General features: G+C 41.0%; 2 protein-coding genes across 3 annotated transcripts in view; one reads left to right on the forward strand and one right to left on the reverse strand.

Annotated features, from left to right (window-relative positions):
* The window catches only part of LOC145999564 (protein dimmed-like), a 417,569-nt gene that overhangs the window by 289,065 nt on the left and 102,192 nt on the right, over nucleotides 1-26,312 (reverse strand). The window lies entirely within an intron of this gene.
* LOC145999763 (uncharacterized) lies at nucleotides 2,712-3,098 on the forward strand. The gene has a single exon (XM_083137056.1). It carries the CDS (start codon nucleotides 2,712-2,714, stop codon nucleotides 3,096-3,098), a length of 387 nt encoding a protein of 128 aa, XP_082993182.1.

Raw genomic sequence — 26,312 nt, forward strand, 5'->3', positions numbered from 1 at the left:
CCACCTACCGTCTTTGTTTTGATGCGTGCGTTTATGTTCAACCCTGCCTCGTGTTCAGCATGAAACAAGGTACGTGTATTGTCAATTTCATTTTCCTATGTATGTTTATTCGGAAATTATACAGTTTTTTTCGGGTTCGAAAGCTAGTGGGACACCCGTTACAAAATACTCCTAAACCAGGAACCATTAGGTAACCCTGTAACCATATCGGTCAGGTGAATGTCGAACTCTTGTCGATCTCCTTGGTTGAGGAGATTTATACCAGACTGAGGATGTCTCGATTGGGGATGTGTTTTGTGAATCGGTTTGCTAAAGATTTGAGGTTGTCCTAACTCAGGATTCTTCTTGACTGGAGCCCTAGAGTGGGAGTGACTCATAGGGGAGACATTCCACCGCGAGGTTCGCGTAGCAATGGAACGATATGATTCCCCCCCCCCCCATCATCCTCCTACCCTCCCTCAACCTGTCATGGACCTGTCTTTTGGATCCGATTTTCACTTACATGGAAATTCAGACGACTAATTACTTGTGATTGAGTCCTGCTAGATTTTTTTTTTGATTTGAGCAGAATTTGATTTTAAAATTTTGGGTGCGTCAGCACTTAGGCTATTTTGCACATTATACGGGGTCCAGCCCCTTACCATAACTAAAATAACATAACTGTAATGTCGTGTCGTAACTAAAATATTAAAATAATAGCATTTTCTGACTGGTTAAAAGCTGAGGCTGTTAGAAGCACTCAGCACAATAAGGACAAAACACAGGAAAACACACAGAGTTATACTGGCCAGTTATAGGGCCAGTCGCCAGAACCTCGTTCGTCTGCAAAGAGCAGTCCAGGGTGTACTACGTGGAAGTGGAGTCCTGCTAGAAGATGGATTACTTGAAGAAGACTGAACGTGGTCGCCCTGCTCTAGTTCACGAAGGCCGTTCCTTCCGATTCAAAGCTAAGCCAAGCGTCAGGTTAACCTTGCAGCAGGTTTTATGTATCAATCCGCGCGAGAACTGAGCTCAGAATCTTCCGTGCCAGTCTTTCCTCAACCGCCGAGCTGCTTACATCGGAGACACTGAGAAAATCTACAGTATTGCCAACCGCACAACACATCAAAACCCGCATGCATGTCAAGTGGATTGTATTTTTGCTTCTCTTTGTCTCCTGAAACATAACATTTTAAAAGTACTTTCTGCGCATATATTATTTAATAAATGTGTCATTAATATAAGAGCGAAACAACTTCTAAACATGAGAGCATGTGTGTATATTTCGAGCACGCAAAAATAAAAATAAACAAAGATAAAAGTAAACAACGATAGGCTCCTCTTGAATTTAATGACAAATTATTGTTTTTGGTTTAGAAAGAAATAGATTTATGAAAAACTTGGTTGCTTCGTTCGCAATACATCCGTTACTGTAAGACACACGCACTTCAAGTTGTACCACCAAAAAAGCATGATTTGTTATTGGTGATATATACAATCAGGTGCATTGTCTGTCGCTATTACTCTGGTTTCAATTTATGAATCACTTCACTAAACCAGGATTCAAATCTTGGTCTGTCCATTTCTTGCTGATAATCACCCTTCCCTTTCTTTGCGCGGAACAGTAAATATGCACCTTCAACAAAGCTTTCATTGCCGCCAGTGGGTGAAACAATAAGCCTCCCCCTTCCCCTCATCGTCGGTTTCTTCAGCCCTGGCGGTGGTTTTGCATGGTGGTATCCTTCCATGTTTTATTACCCCTTCCCCCACCCACCGAGTTGAAGGACGTCTCGTCCAAATAATAAACATGTTTCTTCTCACTGCGATATATTTTAATACCGCGGAGATTCTTTTGTCGTCAAACAACAAACAATCGTTTCCTCTTGCTAAACTCAAACCGCAAATCATTCAACACCCGTGATACAATTCGTGTGCACATTGACGGCAAATCACCTCACGCCGTGTTTTACTTTGATCTTGTTGCCGCAAGGAGGATTATGCATTTAAAACAACTTGCTTGACTTTGAAGAACATTTCCTTTCGGATGAAGCCCAAAATAACATTCGGGTAAAACCGCGCGCTGAACAGGAGATTCAGCCATTCTCGCCGCTCTACAATAAACATAGGGTTAAAATAGTGGGAGGTGTAACACTGGTATCAGCGATTTCACGCGCTCTGCAACGCATTCAGTCTCGCTCGACTCGCTCTAAAGTTTCAATGTCTCTTCAACGCATTACAGATTCGAGTTGGCGAATCTGCGGTTCTAAGTTCGTCTGCACAGTGATTGCAACCAATTAAGTCCATACCTGCTAATCAATGTATTATTTTGTCTGTATATTACAAATTAAATAACTGTTTTCTTGCAAGTATGCAGTTGTGTCGGAATAGAACCCGTCTCAGTGGAACTATATTCTTGCGCGCACGTTTGGATCTACATATGCTAAAACCTGCTGCAAGGTTGACCTGACGCAGGGCTTAAGTATAAAAATGGCAACAAATATTGGAAAACTGATTTCGAAATTACTATGATACATGCTGCAAGAAGAACTTTCCAAGATTCCATCATCAGAGGCTGCAATTTCCATTTTAACCAATCCTTGTGTCGGAAGGTTCAATCGTTGAGAATGGTTAATGATTACATGGAAAACGAGGAAATCAGAAAACACACTCGAAAGTGTGCTGCTTTAGCACACATTCCATAAGAATTGGTTGAAGATGGATGGCTGACTATAATGGAAGAATCACCTTCAGAGGAGAGGTTTGAGAAATTAAACTACTACATGGTAGATCAGTGGCTGGAGAATAGTGAAATCGGAGATGCGTGGAACTGCTATGGGGAGCGGCATCGAACAACGAATGCGGTGGAAGGATGGCATTCCAAATTAAACAAACAAGTAGGAAAGTATCATCCCAATATTCTGGAGCTCCTGGTGCATTTAAAAAGGCACGCTCAGTACTGTGATGTTATTAGGATGCAAGCTGATTTCAACATGCAGTTAAATAAAATACAGAAGAAGTACGTGAAAGTAGACGAAGCTATCAAAACCACTGTAACAAAGCTAGAAGGCACTCTAAGGTACAGTCTAAAGACACTGAGTTACATTGTAAAATTTGACTAAAACAGAAGAAAGACAATTTTTGAAAACATGAATTGACAACATGTATTCCATGGCTTTAAAGGCAATAAAAATGTAAATAATAATAATAATAAATCCTTTTGGGGAACGACAACAGATTACCTCCCCACGGTGTTCCCTGGAAACGCAAATTGCGGTTAAAAGTCTGTTCTATTAATTACTTTTCGTAAACTAGAACAATCAAACTTCATATTTTACTCTCACAGTTTACTAGGTACGTAACAAATTTACTACAAGTTTTAATTATGTTATTTTGAATAACTCTTCCTCCTCAGATTAATATCGAAACCTATCCGAATAAAGTTTTCCTTCAAGAAAGACAGTTTAATCTTATATTAAATTTTAAATCAAATACTATACTGATTATACTATATTGATTTGTTTATTAGTTATTTCAAAATAAAAAATATTGTGTCTGTATGTTTTGTCAAAGTAATGTGTATGAGTGTGGCCTTTGGCAAGCAATTTTCTCTTTTCAAGGTATTTTGGACTATGACCTCCCCTTGCTCCTAAAGGTCGAAATTCTCAAGAAACCGGTCTTACCCCCTCCCCTCCCTTAGGCAATTAAAGGACATCCTCAATCCGCGCAAATTCCACCGAGACATCACATCTGTGATAAACACATCCCGAATCGAGACACTTTTCAAAGAGATCCTGAGTCAGGACATCCTGAATGTGGACGTCACCGTTGAGGAGTTGAAGTCCTTGATGATCCTGCTGGAGTTCTGATCGGTTAGTGATCGGTTAGTTCGTATGAACTTTCCAGCCTAATTATTGCCTATTTTTGTGGGAGCAGGAAAAGCTTTATTATTCATTTTGCCTTGACTCATCTCACTCAACAGGTCGCTAGGTGCCGTGGCTTGCCGCGAGTTGATAGCTTCCTGGAGATGAGGCCTTGCTCGAAAAGGTTTATTATCCTTGATGATCCTGCTGGAAGAGAACGAGTTGGGGTGGCTTCAGTCTCGCTTTTATCTTCCATTTGGGGTGTTGTCATCTCGCCGTGAGCAAATGTGTCTGTTCTCGGTACCATACGCCGCCGAAGCCATCTAGGGTGTACTACGCTCGTAGTATCTTCCTCTAATAGGACCTTGAATAGGATGCTTCCCGCTACACCTGGAACATGATTTGGAGTTCCGTGCCTTGGTGACTGAACCCACATTGCGTCATTTTTTTGATGTCTCTTCTTTGAAAAGGATTGTATATCTTCTCGATGTCTCCCACGATTCTTGAAAGGAGATGAGTTTACATCCCTTTGAGACTTGGCTAAGGTGTCATCTTCCCACCAGAAACGTGGTCTGTACCGCAACACAGAGGCATTTAACAGTATATTACACAGAAGAGACAGCCAACAAGTGACACGCGATTTGATGTTTCGTATTTAGCGTCACTTTTCTTCCACTTTTGGATGGCTGGTGATGTGATTAAATTGATGAAGGTACACTCACAAAGAACACGACACCTGGCGTCGTAGTGCCCTCCACCACGGAAGTCGGCAACTGAAACGTGACGCGGGTGTTTCAGGCTGAAGTGACAAGCGACACTGGCACTTACAGCCTATAAGGGAGCTTTGAGACAGAAGCTATAGGTGTCATTTGGAAACAAACCTTCAGAAATAAATGCAACATTTTGTACCGAAGCGACAGGACAAGCTGCGCCGTTTTCTCAATATCGTGCATTGTGCCGCCTTGGTTAGAGGTCGCCCGCATTAGATGTTTTTTAAGGGATCTTTCAAACCGAAGCGACACGGAAATTCAAACCGAAGTGGTGAATTCCTGGGAGGACAAGGGACATTTACCCCCCCCCCCTTCCTCCAACATCTTGTCATAGAGTGCGTTCCGAAAGTCTTAACGAAACGAACGCATTCAACGAACATAACTGGACTCCAGAATCTGGTGAAAGCAGTTATTTTAACGACTTACGGGACACTCTAGGGGAAAGCGCAGGCGCAGCGTTTTCTTTAGAGAAAGTTTCCACATGGCGTGATGGACTTTTGTACTTGATACAGAGTCTGAAGAAGACCTTGCTAGAAGGTTGAAACGTTACGTTTAGGTTATGTTTTTAATAAAATAAATTACTGCCTTGGTCAGCATATTTAGTTTTTCATGGCGTCCAACGGAAGGAATATCCTTACGGCAAAAATAAACTCTACTGTGGACACTGTTACTCATTTTAATCACATTCCAAGAACGGTCAAGGCATACTCATCTTGTGCATGTTGCTTCATATCGTTCTCTGTTAAAATTATAATACATTTTCCGAACTATACCGCGTTTGTTACAACCTGTCCCGGTTGCCGCGCTAGCTGATCGCTGGCTTGTCTCGGTGCTGGGGAAAGTCACAGACAGGCAGCCAATTAAAATACGCAACGTGGCAACAGCGTCTACGTAAGCGCTTCTCTTCTGGCTTCCATTCGCTCCTCGCTGTCCAGCAGACGATTTTTTCCTCGTTTCTCATTGGCACCGAAACTGTCGAGCGATCCCTAGCGCGGGAAACGGGACAGGTTCTAACAAACGCGGTATATTGAGTTTGAATCCATCAGCACGCGCTTTGTCTGTAGGCAGCAGACAATTCTCACCGAACAAACCAGCCTCCTGGCCAGTGTGTTTGAAGAATCTCGTTTTTGCACGAAAAGCACGGAATGCGACTTTTGGGACAGCATAATGAAACGCACGGAAGCACTTATGGAACGGCCAGTTACCATAACTCGTTTCACGCGTTAAACTCTTGCGACTTTCGGAACGGGCCCATAGTCGCGCAACGTAGCAGGGCGCCAGACTTTAGGCTTCGGCTACGGCATGCACGCTGGATGGAGTCTCCCGTAAAAACTTTCCTCCTGAGATTTCTGGCTTTGTATGCAACCGGTGGCCACCCACCAGAGTGAGGAAATTGGGGAGCGTCCGGTCACGGAAACCTACAACAACGTCTGGGGATTCGCCTGTGTGTATTAATTAGTATCCTTCCGCCCCCAACAGTTTTCAATGATTTCACACCCTTCATTCGGGTATGCAGTACCTCTCTGATATATGAGACGAAAGGAAAAATAGTTTCTGAACTGACGTACTTATATTGCATTATCTGAATAATAACAACAATGATAATATTAGAAAATACTAGCACAAACCCTGACGTTGACGATTGTATGACACAATAATAATAATAACTTGAGCTAGGATACTTATGACCTAAAAATCACCAAAATATGCCAAATAAAATATGCTCTTATGACCTAAAATTTTACAAAATATGCACTATAATTTCAAAAATATGCCCTTATAACTGAACTGTCTTCAAACATCAATACATATGCTGAAATATTTTCACATACGTACTATTTCTAGTTCACTTTATGGGACCTGAGTGAATACTTTCAGTAAATTTTCAAATAAAAATGAAAAGATTTTGCTGCAGTACAAAAATAAAAAAACATGTGAGTAAGAACGAATCCACTTCGAAAATGACTGTATATTTCTTGGAAAAGCAAAAATATGCTAAATATGACCGAAAATCCATCAAAATATGCTTTATCACGTAGAAATGGCCAAATATGCCAAAATATGCCCTTAATTCAATTACTTTCTTCATAATATGAATATATATTTAGGGAACACATCAATCACCCTTACCAAAAAAAAATATGCTAAATCATGAAAACTCTAGCCCTACTAATAACAATCACATTTTCATTGTTAACATGTGGTTTCAAAATACAGACGAAACTCCCTGATAGCGTAGTGGTAACGTCGATACTGCGTAACCTATGGGTCCAGGGTTCAATTCCCGGCCTCGACATGGGTGTTTTTTGTGAGTGTCCCATCATCATTCTCATCATACCATCACTCATCCTCATCTTCGCGATTAGCTTAAAGTAGCAGAAGAGCAAAGTAAAATAAAATCGAATCAATCAAACCGACTAGCCTGGGCGAGTACGAAGTGAACAAAGTTTCACAAAATGCAGACCACCACACCTACCCAACCCTCTCTTATCCTTAGCACAAGGCGATCGTAAAGATTATGAAAGGAATGCGAATATTCTCTTCCACGTATGTTTAAAAACGCAGCTCCAACGCGCTTACCCCTATCCGAAATGTCAAGGGGGGAAATTTCTTGAGGACCGTTTCCCTGGCGAGGGTGGTAAAACTGAACAACTCAAACTGTTTGTTGAAATTAGAAACGCGCCGTTGATCTTATTGGTTCGGTCTGCTTTCGGGGGTAAACATGGCGTGGCGCGTAGGCAAACAGTGTTGGCAGGTCAATTACACTAGTTTGTGCGGATTTTCCCCGGCGAAGATGGGAAGGAAAAGGCGGGGGATTCCGACGTTGACAGGGATTGGAGAAGCGATGATGATTCGTCTTCTTAAATTTCCCTTCTACAAGGAGAACATTCCTTCTCTTTAAGGTAAAAAAATTCATATACAAGATGAGAATTTTCCTTTTGCGAATGCGAAAATTTCCCTACTGCAACGGAGAATTTCCCTCCTGCAAAGCGAGATTTTCCCCCTACAAGGCGAAATTTCCCTCCTACAAGGTGGCATTTTTCCCCAAACAAGGCTAAATTTCCCTCCTACAAGGCGAAATGTCTTCTCCTACAAGGCGAAATGTCTTCTCCTACAAGGCGAGATTTCCCCCAACAAGGCGAAATTTCCCTTCTACAAGGCGAGATTTTCCTCACAAGGCAAAATTTCCCTCCTACAAGGCGAAATTACCCTCCTACAAGGCGAGATTTCCCCCCTACAAAGCGGAATTTACCTCCTACAAGGCGAGATTTCCCCCCTACAAGACGAAATTTCCCTTTTACAAAGTGTAAATTCATATACAAGGGTGATTCGGTAAAAGCGTGCAAGAATGAAACAGAAAAATCGTCCTTGTCGGGATTGGACCTACAGTTTAAAAGTGCGATCCGAGCCTCCATCGGCGATCGAACCTGGGACCCCTTGACTACAAGATGACGGCGCTACAACTACGTTTTGGGGGAGGTTCTTGAAGCGAGAGATAATCCACAGGTTGATTGATTGATTGATTGAGTTTATTTTACTTCGCGTTTTGCACCTCTTGGCTAATTTCAGAAGATGGGGATGAGTAACGAAATGATGAAATTGATGAATGGGCATTCACAAACAACCAAGTCCGAGCGGGATTCAAAACCCGGGACCCTTGGCGTCGTAGCGCGATGTGCTAACCACTCGGCCACAGGGTCCGGCAATCCACAGCTTGAGAACAGTCACGTACGCAGGTTGGGGGGGGGGGGGGGTTGGGAGGCCCTTCATTTGCCGAAATGAAGAAAGTAATGAAATGGGAAGTAAAACGAAGCCTGGAAGAGTGGCGAAAGGATATTTTCAGCCACACTGCTGATTGAGAGGGACCTGTACATACTTTCACGCCAATTGCTCGCTTCCTGCGGACCAGACGGTTCCTTGTCTGCCCGATATCACACGTTGACAGAAAACAAAGAGACATCCACGCGCCTGTCTCCTTCTCTCTGGCAGTGTTGCCACAATCCGATGGCACAATTTCCCTTTCCAAGGGGCAAAATTTCCCTTTTTGGACCAATTTTTCCCTTCACCTAAACAAATATAATGATAATAATTATCATTATTATTATTAGTATTATTAGCAGTGCCCCAGTAGTAGCAGCAGCAGTAGTAATATTTCCGTTGGTCCATGCTCGCATGAATAAAACATGAAACAAAATGTTCACATACATGTCAGTTTCATCGCTTCCTGGTCAGATGCCCCAGGTTTGAATCCTGGTCAGGAATCCAATAGATCGTTAATTCTCATCCTTACAATTATCCGAAGATACAGAAAAGCGACGTACAATAAACTTAAAAGAAATACGTAGAAGCAGATACAGGTTTGTATTCAAGGGAGAAGAAATAAGAAGGAACAGAAAAAATTTAAAATGTGGATATGAAACTGGAACTTATAATGTAGAGTCAAATGTCATAAAATTTCCCTGAAATTGTGGTATTTTTCACTAAAATTCCTTTTTCCCTTTTGGATAAAATTTCAGTCCAAATTTCCCTGCAAAAGGGAAATTTCCCTTCATGTGGCAACACTGCTCTCTGGCCCTTTTCTCATTTCCTCCGACGTTCCAGCATCCCATAATACTCCGCGCAGCCTCCTCATGCCGCAACAAATAAAAGGTAACCAAGTTAACTAGTCACGTGACGTCGATTCCTCCGGCGCGGAGAGGCCGTAAGGTCTATTTTGCTTAACCTCCTTATGCAAATTCCGACCTTTCTGCTGGTGCTTTTTTTTTTTCAAGTGTTGCCAACTCCGAGGGTGTAATTTCTCTCACTTCGTTTGCCCTCTTCCCAATAACTCGCAAGATAATATTAAGAAGTCGCCAGGGGCGGATTAGTAGATAAGTTGGGGGGGCTTAAGTTTAATGTGCGATCCGACCATGTGGCTCCACCAGGTATCGAACCCGAAACCCCTTGATTTCAAGGTGACGACGTTACTACTACGCCATCAGGGAGTCCCGACCTACAGTTTAAAGTAGGATGCAAAACACTATGTCCCTCCGCCCGGTATCGAACCCGGGACCCCTTGACTACAAGGCGACGACGTTACCACAACGCTATCGGGGAGGCCCTGTTGTTTTGAATCAACTTAGTGCACAGATAGACAAATAGGGACTCGACCTACAGTTTGAAGTGGGATCCGAACCACCGTGCAAGGTGCCACCACCGGGTATCGAACCCGGGATCCCTGCATCGAAGAAGCCAGGCATCAAATTGAAAGGTAATAATCGACAAATTAAATTAGACCCATGTGCCTACAAAGATAAATTGTATATTTAATAATAATAATAATAACCGTGATAAAAATAATGTTCAACCGTTTTTGTTTTGTGGTTGATTACTTACTTTCTAATTTTACTAATGCTTTGATTGTAGTAACCTGATTCGGTTTGCGAGCTCTGTGTTTACGGCACCAGACCGACCAGTCACTCGCAAGTCTTAAGTTAGCTAATTAGTAAACTGTAAATAAGATTAACACAAAAGGAAATAAGCTACTAATAATATCTAATTTTTATCTTATATTTGAAAATAAACCTTCAAATCCAATATTCACTACATTTTACACTATAAACAGTGGTATTTTCAATAATCAATATCAACTTTTCTTCTTATGCTGTTCTTCTTATGCCAGAGAATATGTTGTGGGATTATAATAGTAACAATTTGTTTCAGTAACAACTCTTCACAAGCTTAACTTTACTAACGATTTAAATTACGGTCTAATGCGTTTACAAGTATTTTCTCGACGCCCGGATAAAGTTTGTTCAATCGCGGGGAATTCGCAACGCGACGTCTGATGGTACTACTGCCAACCGAGGAAACAGTTCTCAATCTTTCCGCGTCTGGAACTGAACCGTTTTCGTCCTTTGGTCAACCGCGGGGTACTCGCAGCGCGACGTCTCATGGCACTACTGCCAACCGAGGAAATCTTTGCTCACCGAGAAAGTTGATGTTACGCCTTTTCTGTTCCCAACTGCACTGTTCTCCTTTTTGCATCACTCACCCCATTGCAACTCTAAGGCTGTGATTGGTCTTAGCATAATCACACCATGCAATGTTATCCAATCGCATCCACCCGCCTAGCTACAGCTTCTATTGCGACACTATGCAAAAAACGCTCACTGAAATCAAACACTCTTCCTACGCACTATTCCTGTTCCTCGTAATCACCCTTTCGTCCTACGTGTGCGTTTTTTTACGTGACCCAAAGTAATCGGTCACAAATGTTATTACTTCTACTATTCAAATTTTATCATCGGCCTGACCCCCAACCCCCTACAAAAATTTCTGGCGACGCCATGGATGAATCTAGTTTGTGCCACCGCACTGTACTAAAAAGATTCATTTTTTACTTTTCTGGTGATGTTTCTTGGCGGATGGCAACACTGCTCCAGCCTCAATGAAGACGAAACTGCTATTACACTGAAACCTTCCCACTCCTCTACCACATACAAGACCCTGTGCAAATCCTCTCTGCTGAATCATACGTGAGATTAGTCTCCAGGGCAACCGTACTCGCGGGTTGCTATGGTGCAAATGTTCTCCTAAGTGGAAAACGCATATTTTAGCTCTGCGAGTATTATTTACCCCGTCTTACCCCTCTTCTATCGTCTCATTGCTTTCCAACACCTTCCAAGGCTAAATCGACGAGTTACGGTTCGTAAAACAGTTCCAATCCATAAGACTCGCTCACAACCAAAGCCCGTTGGCGTTCCTGGAGGAGTCGATTCTTTCTAACGAATCAAATGAATCGATTCTACAGTTCTTTCAATTGAATGGTAAGGCTCCGAGGCTAAAAGCGAACAGTTCAAGTCCGTAAAGTGGTCGATCTGTTCAGATTCCTGGACTCCTTAGAAACCTAAGCCTGTTAACGTTACTGACGGGATAGATTATCTTTTAAACGAACCAAATGAATCGATTCTCAGAGTTCCTCTATTCAAACCGCTCCAATACCACAGCTACCTTATTTTCTAAGCATCTCTGACTGGAACTAAAGTATAATAACAGGATACACTTATATGGCTTCAACTAACTAACTAACTAACTTTCTAGCCTTCTTAAACCTGAAGGTTCATGGCTGCAGCAACACAGGCCCTCCATCTGTCCCTATCTTGAGCAAGATCTATATACTCTTTTCCATTCCTACAGATTTCCTTTAGGTCCATCTCAACGTTGTCCCTCCATCTTCGTCTCGGCCTTCCTACAGGTCTCTTACCATTAGGTTATTATTTATGAAATTGGGAAAGTAAGTATTTTGTGTGCGGATAAATTACTAGAAATAATTTATTTTTCCCACTGTACTAGAAATAATTTATTTTTCCCACTAACAAAATTACTAGAAATAATTTATTTTTCCCACTAAAAAAATTAATAGAAATAATTTATTTTTTCCCACTAACAAAATTACTAGAAATAATTTATTTTTTTCCACTAACAAAATTAATAGAAATAATTTATTTTTTTCCCACTAACAAAATTACTAGAAATAATTTATTTTTTTCCCACTAACAAAATTACTAGAAATAATTTATTTTTCCCACTAACAAAATTACTAGAAATAATTTATTTTTCTCACTAACAAAATTACTAGAAATAATTTATTTTTCCCACTAACAAAATTACTAGAAATATTTTTTTTTCCCACTAACGAAATTACTAGAAATAATTTATTTTTTCCCACTAACAATATAATTACAATACGTAAAAGAGAGACAAAAACACTATCTCAATTTGTTTTAACAGTAATCTCTTTCTTGCCCCAAGTATAGAGCTTACCAAAATTTTCAAATAAAAGCTGGAAAGAACACGGGAAAAACCTATGTTAAATGCAAACCTCACTTAAAATTACCATTATTTTCATTTCTGTCTTAGAACAACTTTCAAAACGAACGTTAAACAAAAATAATAACAAAATATTTCATTGTCTAGCCCGCTTTCCCTAGAATGCAACCCCCTCCCCCCGATAAAAATATCCTGCGCACGCTACGTGTCTGAACTAAAAACATATCTACCACGAGGCTTATCCGCCAGTCATGGGCGTCGGGAGGGGGGAGGGTCGAATCGGCCCTGTTGACCCCCCTGAAAATTAACATGGTTCACTTCAAGTTAGAAAAATGCAGAAACCAAGTTACTTTTATTCTCACAACAGAAATAAAATTCAGTTAATTAGTACTGGAACAGAATACCAAATAAAAAAACTGCGCTAGATCGAAAAAAAAATTGCGTAAAATTCAGGGATCAGATATAAACAGGTCACACGATATAAACTTTATGACTAAAAATTCCACCCAACTTTTTGTGTGTAAAAGTTAGTTTTCAGTCTGAAATATTAAAAACAAAAATAATAATGAAAAACAATTTTCCTGGATATTCGCTCATCTGGTGGATCGAGAGCAAGTCTTGCCAAGTATAATAATAATAATAATAATAATGAAGATAAAAGTAGGTAGGGTGTCTGACTGCCACACGGGAGACCCGGGTTCGATTCCCGGGATGGTAATCTAAGGTCGGAATTTTTCGTGTCTTATTCCCGAAAAAAAAAGCGGCTCCGATGCTCACCCAGTCTCAAATCAATGGATACGTGGGCTCAACCCTGGGGGGGAGGTAAAGGCGGTCGGAGCGTGGTGCTGATCACATCACCTAAAAAAAAAAAAAAAAAAAAAAAAAAAAAAAAAAAAAAAAAAAAAAAAAGCCGAGATCGAGAATGTGAGTGGCCTTATCCCCACATCTCTTGCCTTCATGGCAAAGTGCTATATATGCACGAGGAACTTAACTTTAATTTCACTATAATAATAATAATAATAATAATAACAACAACAAATTTGGAGTAAAACTGTTTTCCCACCAATTTATAATAGTTATAATTAGAGCATGGATTTTAGGCAAAATGCCTATTCGTTTCCTACGCTGGTAGGCAAAAATTGAACACAAAAGTACACCGATCCGAAGGTTCTTAACATTCTGAAGAATACTTTATGTTGCCTTTTTTGCCTATTTCACCTTACGCTGCCTTTTTCAAACATTCTGGCCTTTTATTTACCTCTTTCGTCATTCCGACAAAATTATATTTCTCTTCTTCTATTTGATTTTGTTTTTCAATAACCCTTGTTATTCAAATTATTATTTGTAAATACATTTTTAAGATTTAAGAAGAATTTAATTCATTCTCTTCAATTTTTAATGCCTCTTCTTCAATTTTCACTGCCTGTTTCTGAAACTTGACTGCCTTTTTTCAAATTTTTCGTTGCCTTTTTGCCTGCCATTTTTAATACTTTTCAGTGCCTGAACATCCGGGCTCTAGTTATAATTATATAATAACAATGACAACCATTATTTCCATTATTATTATTATTATTAAAGTTTTATCAATGGTCTGACACCCCCCCCCCTCCCTTACAAACATTTCTGGCAACGTCCATGCCGCCAGTAACACTCCCTTCTCTAGCTGCTCTTCCTTATCTAGACCTTGGGCAGCAAAGGGGGAAGATTTTTCAACTTAAAACTAATTTCGAGGACCAAGGGGCCGAGGCTCGGTTACAAAGGATTTTGTTACCACACTTACAGCAGACAGAAGAATATCACATTAAAGAGAAGGCAAAGTTTGCGGAAGCGTCAACAAAGAGGAAGCAGATGGGGGAGGAAAAGCAGGATGCGGTGTAGCTTTACATTAACGGATCTTTTGATGGTAACTTTGGTCTTAAATTCCGTAACGCTTTCGTAGCGTTATTGTCTGCGATCGCCATAGCTAAGACCCGGAAGTTGATCTCTAAAGTGACCTTAAAGTTACTTCTAGAATGTATTCAGATTGTTAAAGAAGACCTATGAAATGACTAAGGCATAAATTTGTAAGTTTTTGTTACAAATGACAAAAAGTCACTTGCTTGTAAAAGTATTTTAATAATTCTGTACATCTGGGTGTTTTGCGGTTTCAACTAATGAGGTTAAGGGGAAATTTAGGATTAAGTGCGATTGTGGTTTTTGTTTGCACCTGCTTGTGACGTTCATTCTTCAATTTCTTCCTATTTCTGGAGTTACCTGTGATCAGGTACACGTGTACGAAACTGAGTGGCGATTTGTGTTGAGGTGAAAATACCAATAAGCCCAAACGAGCCCAGAAAATGCATATTAAAAGTAATGTTTTCTGGTTCTATGAACAGAAGAGAAACGTATTACCATTACGTTTAGATACTGTTGGAGATTTTGAAAAAATCCCTTTCATCTTCTTCCAAGTCCCGCTTGCAACAAATCAAGGTGCAAATGTCAAACCAATGAAAAACAGTACGTGTTGCTGATCTGCTTGCAAAGAGATTGACGGTCATGTGCTACCTCTTAACACGAGAATTCCTGTTACAACGGTGCACTGGGACCAGTGTTGTCACTTGTATGTTCCAGCACACGACTTGAATGACCCAGCAGACGACGTGAATCTCCCACCAGACAATTTATATGCCCAGCTGACTGTATGCATGCACCAGACGACCTCTATGTACCAGCAGACGACTTGTATGTTCCAACACACGACTTGTATGTTTCAGCAGATGACTTGTATGTCCCAGCAGACGACGTGAATTCCCCATCAGATAATTTGTATGCCCAGCAGACGGTATGCATGCACCAGACGACCTCTATGTCCCAGCAGACGACTTGTATGTTCCAGCACAAGACTTGTATGTCCCAGCAGACGACGAGAATGTCCCAGCAGACGATGTGAATGTCCCATCAGACAATTTGCATGCTCAGCAGACGGTATGCATGCACCAGACGACTTCTATGTCCTAGCAGACGACTTGTATGTTCCAGCACAAGACTTCCATGTCCCAGCAGACGACTTGTATGTTCCAGCACACGACTGCTATGTCCCAGCAGACGACTTCTATGTTTCAGAACACGACTTGTATGTCCCAGCAGACGACGTCTATGTTTCAGAACACGACTTGTATGTCCCAGCAGACTACGTGAATGTCCCAGCAGACAATTTGTATGCCCAGCTGACGGTATGCATGCACCAGACGACTTCTATGTCCCAGTAGATGACTTGTATGTTCCAGCAGACGACTTGTATGTCCCAGCAGACAACTTTTATGTCCCAGCAGACGACGTGAATGTCCCATCAGACAACTTGTATGCCCAGCAGACGATGTACATGCAGCAGACGACGTGAATGTCCCATTAAACAATGTGTATGTCCAGCATAGGTCTTGTATGCTTGTATATCAGTGATTCACAAGTGTGCGTCGCGGCTGGCTTATAGGGGAGTCGCGAATTGTACCAATATTTTCACTGAAATTCAATCAATGATATTATTGTTCCAAACGTGTGCTTATTTTGTACTTTTTACATATAAAATGTTTCTAAGGTACCAGTTAGATATGCCGGAGACACATTTAACTCGTTTATTTTAAAATAAAATTCGTTTCTACTTACTTCATATGCATAGCGGGACATTTTTCAACTTTGGATCACTTTTTTTCCATGAAAAAAGCGTTATTTTTAACATTATAATTATTTATTGGTCGTTGCTAATTCGGCGGGCAAATCTTGACTCACGTTGTCTATCGTCAGCTGATATGCAGTATCGTCAGCTGATGTGCAGTGTTTCCAAACTTATGAACCGATAAATGCCGCACAAACACTTATTAACCGAAAAATAATTGTTATTAATCCACAAACCATTCACGGAAGGTTAGGTTAGGTTAGGTTCAGTTAGGTTAGGCAAACAGAAAATTAAATTGGAAAAAAATCCCGCTCGCACCTCATCTTGTAAAACTAGCGAGTGGTTGCTACACTGACAGGGGGTTACGTAATCGAACGCACGGACCATTTGATTCACGTAGTCGACTGTAATGGTGGCACGAGCTTTCGTGCAACGGAGATACATGAATGTCGAAAAATACCTTATTTACAGGCCGAATAAATTGCACGATTCGAAAAAAACACTTTCCCCAGCTTCCGAAAGTCCACAAGAACTAAATTCCGTAAGTACTATCTCGTCTTTTCTACTGTAAATTTCAAGAAATGTGTTTCCGGTTTATCTAATCGTTACCGTTTCTAAATTTAAAACATGTGTTTTTAGTTTCTAACTTAAGGCAAGCAACCTAACCACACTAACTGGGCATTGCAAGTGTTAGATTGGCCTATATTCTGACTTGGGCACCGCGGAAAAATCTTGAAACACTGAGAGCGCCGTGAAAGGAAAAAGTTTTCCAACCTCTGACTTATATGCAAAGAAGACAACACAGAGTGGTCACTCTAGGACCACGATAAGATTCAAGTATAATTCCCGGTTTTCAAAGCTAATTTTCCAAAAATTCAAGGGTACGCGTAGATGTTTTCTCTCCTCTTCTCACCCCCCCACCCCACATACAGATATTTAACAATATAAAGCGTTCACGTAATTCCAATGTATCCAAAAATTCTAATTCAATTCAATTAAACGGTACACATATTTAAAAATATTTAATTTAAGGTGCAGAGTTTAAATTTGTAATTTCGCATACTACGACTCGAAATACATCTGCAAACACAAGTCACAAATGTTACGGGATATACTAATCAAGAAAAATTGTTAATTCAATTGTATAAGAATTTCAAACTCAAATTTAATTAATCAACTTCAAGATATCTTATCTTGCAATATTCTTCCGTCTGTCAGGTAGACTGTTTCGCAAAGGACACTAGCAGGCATTGAGAGAATTCTGTTTTATTTTCAACGCAGATTTCTTTTTCGTCCTCGGTAAATGAAAGCTAAACTGCAAAAAACTTGGACATTGAGGCTCTGTCCCAAAGGTACAAAGCAAAGACTTGAATTATGGTATTGGCGGAAGGGACGTCACCTAGTATACAGTTCCAAAGCGCCAAGGACAGAAGTACGCAAGTACACAGCTCGCAGTACAGATGGTTGGTGACTAGGTCACGTGTTTTCCGCACTCGTTGTTCATTTGTTTATAATCATGGAGGTTGAAAGACAGCGACACAGGTAGATATATATACGTTATGGGCCAGCAAGTTGTTGGTTATAGTTCTTCTAATGTGTGGAAATGTATGTGTACGAACATTTGAAAATGCGATGTGATCTCTATGGTTATAAACAAGTGTTTAAATGGCAAGGGAAACAACGAGTGCTCAGTTTTATCTACTGGTCGTATTTGGCGCCCTTCCTCCATCTTAAGAATAGCGAAGAAGCACCTTAAGAATAGCGAAGAATGCAAACAAGAAAAAGGAAAACAGAGAAGAGGAAGAGGAAGGGATTATCTACGAAGTGAAATGTAAAGAATGTCAGAGTGTGTACATAGGAGAAACGAAAAAGAGGCTGAAAGACTGGTTGAAACAATATAGGGATGATGTACGACTTAAGAGAGAGAGAAATGCGATATTTAAACACACGAGAGAAACAGGACATGACATAGAGTGGGATGAGGCTAAGCAGATAGGAAGGGAGAAGAGAACGCTAGTGAGAAAATGGAAGGAGGCCAAGGAAATACAGAAGAAAGGTGAAGAAGATACAATGAACTGGAATGGGGGACTGAAGATAAGCAAAGAATGGAAGAAGGTGTTAGAAAGAGTGGAAAGGACAAGAGAGAAAGAGGAGAGAAAAGGGAAGAAGAATGAAGGAAAAAGAGCGTGAGATAAAGATTCTAGATAAAAGAAAATATGTTTAGCCTTTTAGGTGAAAGTACAGTTGACAAGGGAAAGCCACCTGCTAGAATGTTCCAGAACAACTTTTTAAAAGTCTGGAGGGGAGTAATGTTTGTGTATATATATCGTCCTGATTTTGTACCTTGTTACATTTGTACTTGGTGCAGAGTCTGAAGAAGACCTTGCTAGAAGGTTGAAACGTTACGTTTAGTTTATGTTTTATAATAAAATAAATTTCTGCCTTGGTCAGCATATTGAGTTTTTCATATCATGGAAACAAGGCTTAATGGTGTTAAAATATGTATAAATTCAATGGGATTTGGCTTAATAAAAGTTGCAATTTTTGACGTCTACGGAGAAAAATTCACCCAGTATTCCCGGCGCCAATAAGTGGTTAGCACGTCGCGCTACGACGCCAGGGGTCCCGGGTTCGAATCCTGGCATGGGCATGGATGTATGTGAGTGTCCATTCATAAATTTCATCATATCATCACTCATCTCCATCTTCGCAAATTAGCCAAAAGTGGCACAAGAAGCGAAGTGAAATAATGCAAATCAACCAACCAACCGGCGCCAATAATTCACGCAGAATTCCCGGTAAGTATCCACCCTGCAACAGAGACGTGTCTAAACAGCTTTTAAACATAGCTTGTCTTGCCTGTTGTTCTTCCCATGTTAATCGAACGTTGATCTTTCTAGCGGTAACCACGCAACATTGTCGCTGTCTATAATATCAACGTCAGACTGAGGTAAGCTACGCTGTGAATTAGCTAGACTATAGACCGTCTCAACCTTAAAAGTCAGTATGGGTTAAATGGAGCGCGGCGTTGCCAGATCAACAAACGGACTCGCTGTTAATCGCTAATGATTGTGACAAATTTACTTCCTTTACTTCCTTAATGCCGTCATTAAATAGAGCATAAAAAACTCTACAGGATAATGATATCACTGTTAGAAATTTGTAAATTTTGTAACATCTGGCGACGCAGCGGTGGTAGAGGACAGAGCTATTGGCAAAACTCATGTATTAGAGAGAGAGGGAAGTACTCCATTTACTTCCATACTGACTTTAAAGGTTGAGACACTCTATATAGGCTGTGAATTAGCTAGACTAGTATGCGCAAATGTACGACTTGGTTCAATAAGACTTCAAGCAATGATGATGAAGCTCCAAAGCGGCAACACCATGATCGCAAGCGCTGTTTCTATGCTTCCCATTCGCCCTTCGCAGACGTTTTCCTCGTTTTCGATTGGCTCAGAAGCTGTCGAGAGATCACTACCGCGGTAAAGGCAACAGGTGTGAGGCAAACGGACTGTATACTCTATCCCGGGAATTTCTGGACAAGGCCACGCATAACGGTAGAGAAGGAAAAAGAGCGAGTGGGCGGAGCGAAGCAGTACACGCTGCTGCAAAGGATGGTAGCTGCAGTCGCCCTTCCCCCTCGCACTTCTCCATAGGTTGAGCCCTCTCGAGGCACTATACCCCTCGCATTTCCAGCTGGCGGCTGGGAAACAACCAATCAGCGATCAGTTGAACTCTCATCGACTGACATCGGGCATTTCCGTGTCGCAAGGCACAGAATGTTGACGGCGGGACGAAACAAATGAGCGTCGGATGTTGCCAAACGTACTGTAAAATGGGGAAGAGAAAGAGTTGAACAGCGCTGTTACTGGATAAAAGTTGTACATTTGTAACACAAAGCACGGAAAATTAGTACACAAAACACCCAAACACTGTACAAAGAAGCTGATAAAAACAACTGGCAAATACAGACACATGCTTGGCAACGCTGCAACGGGAGAGCGATGTTACCCCTACAGCTTTTACTTCGAAACTGATATTGTTCACACTCATCGAGCGACACTCCTTCCCCCCCCAAGATAATTGGTGGACAGATAGAGCCACCTGGTGGCCAGAATTAAAGTTACCCAACTCAGAGCCCTCTGTAGCCTGTTTGAGGCATCGAATAACTCTGAAATTTGGTGAATCCACTATGCAGACCATGGGGAAGAGGATGGCGATAAAAAAATAGTTCAATTTTCCGCCACCAGGTTGAAATGTGGCGCTCTACTTCCATGATGGGTTGTAATAATGACGTAAACTGCTCCAATTGGTTATGGATTTGCCTTTACCTTGCAATCTTGCAATATACGAGAGATTATTTTCCCGCAACTTCCAGCCAATAACAAATGTCTTTCTAATTAATAACTCAGCTAAATCACTTAACGTGGGTGCTGAAGAAAAGTTCGGAAGTGATCACCATGCCATTAAATAAGAAAGAACGTACATCGCTGGTGAAGTTGTTTCATCAGAACGGTAGTAATAGTGCAGCTGGACCGCGAGGTTATCATCATGCGAAAGGACTTCGAAAGGGGCCCATGAATACGCATGGGTTAAGAAAGATGATGAAGAAATTTGAAGAGACTGGAGATCTGCGTGTTGCCGCCGGCCGATTGCAGAAGAAGTTGTCACCGAAGTGGCTGTTGCAGCGGCGGATGGAGCCTCTTGTTCCCGATAAGTGCGCGAGCTTACGTCATTATTACAACCCATCATGGAAGTACAGCGCCACATTTCAACCTGGTGGCAGAAAATTGAACTTTTTATTGCCATGCTCTTCCCCATGGTCTGCATAGTGGATTCATCAAATTTCAGAGTTCTACGATGCCTCAAACAGGCTACAGAGGGCTCTGAGTTGGGTAACTTGAATTCTGGCCACCCAGTATGTAGCAAAAAAGTAGGTCAACTGCCAGTTGGACCCGCGATCAGTATATAGTGCTAGTCTTGAACGTATCACCAGTTCGGCATCTTTGACAGAACCGCAGAGAAAGCCGACCGGACGCGGTTTCGAGCCACCACCTGTTTTTCGGCAAAGCGCTGTTGTCACTTTTGCCTGCAGTGATTAGACATCCATTCATTCACTGCGACGTTTTACTCCCAACGTCTTTATATTGCATAACAAAATAGCAAAACACAATAACACAACCTAGCAAAGATAGAGAACCGCAACCTCGCGTTCAGTAATCTCTAAAGAAACTGAATTAGCAACATCTCATTTAGTCCACGTGGACTTGACGAGAGCTGTCATTTCTTGGACGGACGCTATTGGTGGGAAACGTTTCAGGGGACGATTTATTGCACTCCACGTGGACCTGATATGTGGTTGCTACGGGGAAAACTGATCTTTCGGAACTTTCTTTGAAGTAAAATGAGGTTGCTTTCGGGACGACAACTATACCTGCTTTCGTTGTGCCCGAGACAGAGTATAGTCAGGTACAGACATAGCTGTCCTCTCACATCTCTCAGCCAACATCCTCACGCTTACGTAGATCCTTGCACCGAACTGGAGAAACAGTAATCCGACGTTGTGCAGATCGACGCAGGTAGTAAATTCCGAAGCAGCACAACACTGAGCGAAAACAAAAACTTGGTTTCCAGACGCAGACAACCAACCCTTTGCATCCAGTATTAGAGCCAGGCCTTCGGTGACACTGCGTTATGATCGCTTTTTTTTTCTCCCGGCTTTTTATTTGGAGCGAAATTCGTGTTGGGAGAAAAGACCTGACATTAGAAGCACTTAAGGGCATCAAATTTACGAGGCAATAAAGGGAGGAATGACATTGAGAAATGAGCTTTCGAAATAGGGCTGTATACGGCTTATTCAAAATGGGCGCTGCTTCTTCTTCCACATCCCACCCACTCTATTTTCCTTTCTTTATTCTTTTTTTAATCTTGTCCTGGGTGGGATTGCTTGGCATTCTCTGAGAACGAGATTAAAACTAGAAATCAAGTTGGGAACCTGAGGATTGGAGGATGTCCTTAAGAATCGACTAAAAAGTTTTGTCATAATACGAGGGTCGATCAAAATGTAAAGGCATTTCTTCGCGGAACACCGTGTCACTGTCCTGTGTGCGTTAGTCGGTTTCAAAGAAATCAGAATGAACTTATACTGTGATTCATTGTAGATGGTGGCACGAACGAAAAAGCACGGTGGCGGCAGGAAAGTGACGAATCAATGTTCGGCTGACATCGTTTACTTTCGTGTCCCAGCGTACCGAACGCTGCTCGCGGCACCAAACAGACGAGAATATGAGACACTTTAGCCGCCTCGTCTAGTTCGTTGCAGTTTTTGACACTAGGTGTACTGCTGGTGCAAGGAAATGACGTTGAACCAAGTAGACGGATAGCGGTGTTCAAGGTCAGAAGATTCAACAAATGCCTGTCTGCTGCTTTAAACGTTCATTTGATTAGTGAGCACGCACCACGTGACCATACACTACACCGCTTCAGAACGTAATGCAAACGGTGCAGACAGCAAATACACTCCTTGACACCAAATCAACGAAGTACACGATTCTGTTTTTGATTGATTGAATTGCTTTATTTTACTTCGCTTCTTGTGCCACTTTTGGCTAATTTGCGAAGATGGGGATGAGTGATGACATGATGAAATTGATGAATGCGCACTCACAAACAACCCCCCTGTAGACGATTCGGTGTTGCACCGTGTAAACAACTAAACACGTGAGTGCAGAGATAATCATGCAACGAACCTGAATATTTAAGTTTCAATATTCTTAAAAATGTTAAGATTTTTAAATGCTTCTTATTTCAATTAACTATAATTAGGCTCGTAAAGCCGTTAATTGAACTCGAACATATATTCTGAAATGCGTCATAAACTGCCAATGTTGACGTCACATTTCCAACTCTCCAGAGGAAATGAATGGGCTCACCTGAATATTTTCACCTAACGGCGGGCTGAGTTGGGAAACAAAAATAATGTGAAGAATCAACAAGAACATGATAACGTGCTTATTGGAGAAACTGGTGCAAGGAACAATTTATGGTAATAGCTTTAGATGGATAGTAGATTTTACAAAAAAAATCCATGGTTTTATTCATATAAACTTCCACGGCAAGTCATAATTTTCATTAATAGATTAAGAACAGGACAGGTACGCAGACCAGCACACTTATCAAAAATTCATATTGTAACTCAACATAATTGCAAATGTGGTAATGAAAACCCCGATGCACAACATTTATTCTTAGAATGTCCAATTTTCTTGCAACAACCAATCATACTCATACAGATTGAATGCCAACTGTGCTGAATATTCTATGTTTGCACAGAAAATACTTTAAAATAATCAAATATGAAACAAAGTACAACAGACACAAATCATCAAAACATCTCTTTACAGGACGTCATATTAACGATTGCAGCGCTCCTAACGGCGCAATGGCCCACTAAACACACGAGCAAAGAAACTGTGCGAAATCATCTGCATACAGAGAGAGAAGTGAAGTACTATCTAGTCTTAATAAGTTGTAACGAACTGTAATGAGGGTAAATCGCACGGGGTCGTCCTCGTGTTTTGATTGGCTGCGAAAACTACGTCATCAACAAGAACAATTACAGTCAGAGGTGTCAGTGGGTTTTTAACGCTCGGATTAAAGCTTCCAGCTTTTCAATTTTATTCCCCCCTCCCTCGTTTCGAAATGGTGTCAGCCAGTTTTTAATTAACACAGTGCACTTAATATTGATCACGTGGCTGCGAGAGAGAGGCGCGTCCAGTGGCGGACTGAAGAGGCAGGGGGACGAGCTGTCGCTTGGGGAAAGGGGGAAATCAGTGAGTTTGTTTATTGCAGAAGAGCTGTTCGCAGCCTAAGCGGGTGTAGTTAAGTGGATGTTGTCGAGATTCTACCGTGATCTCACCCCGGAAAATCCAAGCAAATACTGGGACGGTACCTTTAACGAAGGTTTCTACTTCCCTCTTCCCAAAACTATTCAAATTGGACTCTTTGTGCAACAGTATCTTCACGACAGGCTTCTTCAAAAATCGTCCGCTAGTTTTTCTGCTGGCTTTGCCAGTGGGTATGACTCATCGCACCAAACTCAAACACCTTCTTGGTCAAGCGCCGTATTTAATCTTCTGACGTAAGCGCAGAATGCTTTCGTCGTTAGGTTAGGCTTGTCTAGGTATAAATCCCTTAGCATAAATACACTACTAGTCTTGTTCCTAGGTTCTGTAGGAAAGTTTGAGTACAGAGAATTTATTTCACCAATGCTTAGTAGGTGTCTTAAGAAGCATTTTTGTTCCCACTATGACATCATCAAAGATGGCTTCCCATGGATCACAAAACTGATCATATCTCTGTTAATACTTTACCGATCTTGATAGAAATTAAGTCAGTATGCTGTAATTTCTATTTAGAAGGTGAATGAAAATGATTTGCAAAGTGTTTTGTCTTTTGTGTATTTTCTTTCTAGTTTTATTTCGCAAAAAAAGATTCTTAGATATTTTCACTTAGTATATATTGCAATAAATTCAATATTACTGTTGATTGATTGATTGAGTTGGTGCTGTAAGTCCACTTAATGCACAATAAGGCTAATCGGGACTGGACCTACAGTTTAAAGTTGGATCCGAACACCATGCGACTCCAACGGTATCGAACCCGGTACCCCTTGATTACAAGGCGACGACGCTACCACTGCGTTACATTTAGCCTAACAAGGAAATCATTTAGCTAACGTCAGAAGGCGAAATACGGCGCTTGACCAAGATGGAGTTTGGGTTTAGTGCGATAAGTCAGACCCTTCGCCAGGTGGACTTGGCCTAGTAAAATACAATTTTAATAGTGGTTGATATCTCTAAAAATGGAAGCGTTTATGTATAGCAGGATCCACGAGTATTACCGTGCAAATTGTCCATCACCATGTTCGTGCACTTTATTTGACCCAATAACAGCTTCAAGAATTAAAAGAAAACTCAAAACAAGCTGTTAACAACTTCTGCATCAGCATACATAAAAATCCATAGCTTAAAAACGCATAGGATGTAAGAGAAAAATTAATGAAAATAGTCATGCACAATTTGCATGGTAATACTCATGGATCTCACTATACAGGCCAATATGATTCTTACCCATACAGCACAAATCTCCAAAGGATATCTCTTGGATATCCACAATGTCCAGATCAGATCCAATGGATATTATGGATATCCATTAGATATCCAGTTAGGGTTATCTAGTTTTGTTTACCCATTGGATATCTAGTTCTTACTCGACCAATTCTAGATATCCAATGCGTAGTCCAAGCGTATACAGAACTGGCTATCATCCTATTCTGAATATCCAATACGTTGTCAGGTCTTGTCCATAACTGGATATGCAATACAGAGCTATTCTGTAGATCTTGTCCAAAACTGGATATGTACTGTCTGGCTGCCTTACCTGAGACCATGGACGAAAGTTCGCATGCGCCAACTGGACGTGTTCATTCGTAAAATAGGGGTGACGTCACTTTGTTCGGGAAGCGGGTTCCGCGAAAATCGTCTGCTGTGGAAACAACAATGAAGTTTCAAACGTAGAAATATCGCCGCCAAAATACGTAGAGATGTTTACGAACTATGTAAGGGTACAGAATGAAAATACTAGCCATCCATATACTATGTATATAAGCAAACAGAACATATCAGGAAGTATTCATGACGTCACATTAGTAGATAAACTTGTTTGTAAACCAGTAACTTTATTTTGGATTATTCAAATAAATTCATCTCCTTAGTAAATATTATAATTAGGACAAATGTAAACAGCAGTAATGAGGATAGTATTCACTAATAATAGTATTATTATACACAGTATTATAAATATAATAAAGAAAATGTAGTAACTCAATGGTTTGTAACATTGTGTATTATATCGAGGGCGTTTTGTACAATGTGCAGTATGGATCAAAACGTCACACTTTTCTTTGTTCCACTTCGAAACGGTTTGTTACGAATTGTAAGAGACATCACAAACACAACAAAGCAAGCAGTAATAAACACAACAAGCGAACCCATGCAAGCAAAATGCCACAGAGAGTGGTTTGGAGGTTCTACCTGCTTCCCGTCTCGCGTTTGGAATTGTACAGTGGGATCCATGAGTATTACCATGCAAATTATCAATGTTTTTAAGCGATGGATTCTTATGTGTGCTGGTGCAGAAGTTGTCAACAGCTTGTTTTGAGTTTTCTTTTAATTC

This window comes from Lepisma saccharinum, chromosome 15 (genome assembly GCF_977018435.1).
Source record: "Lepisma saccharinum chromosome 15, izLepSacc3.1, whole genome shotgun sequence".
Classification (NCBI taxonomy): domain Eukaryota; kingdom Metazoa; phylum Arthropoda; class Insecta; order Zygentoma; family Lepismatidae; genus Lepisma; species Lepisma saccharinum.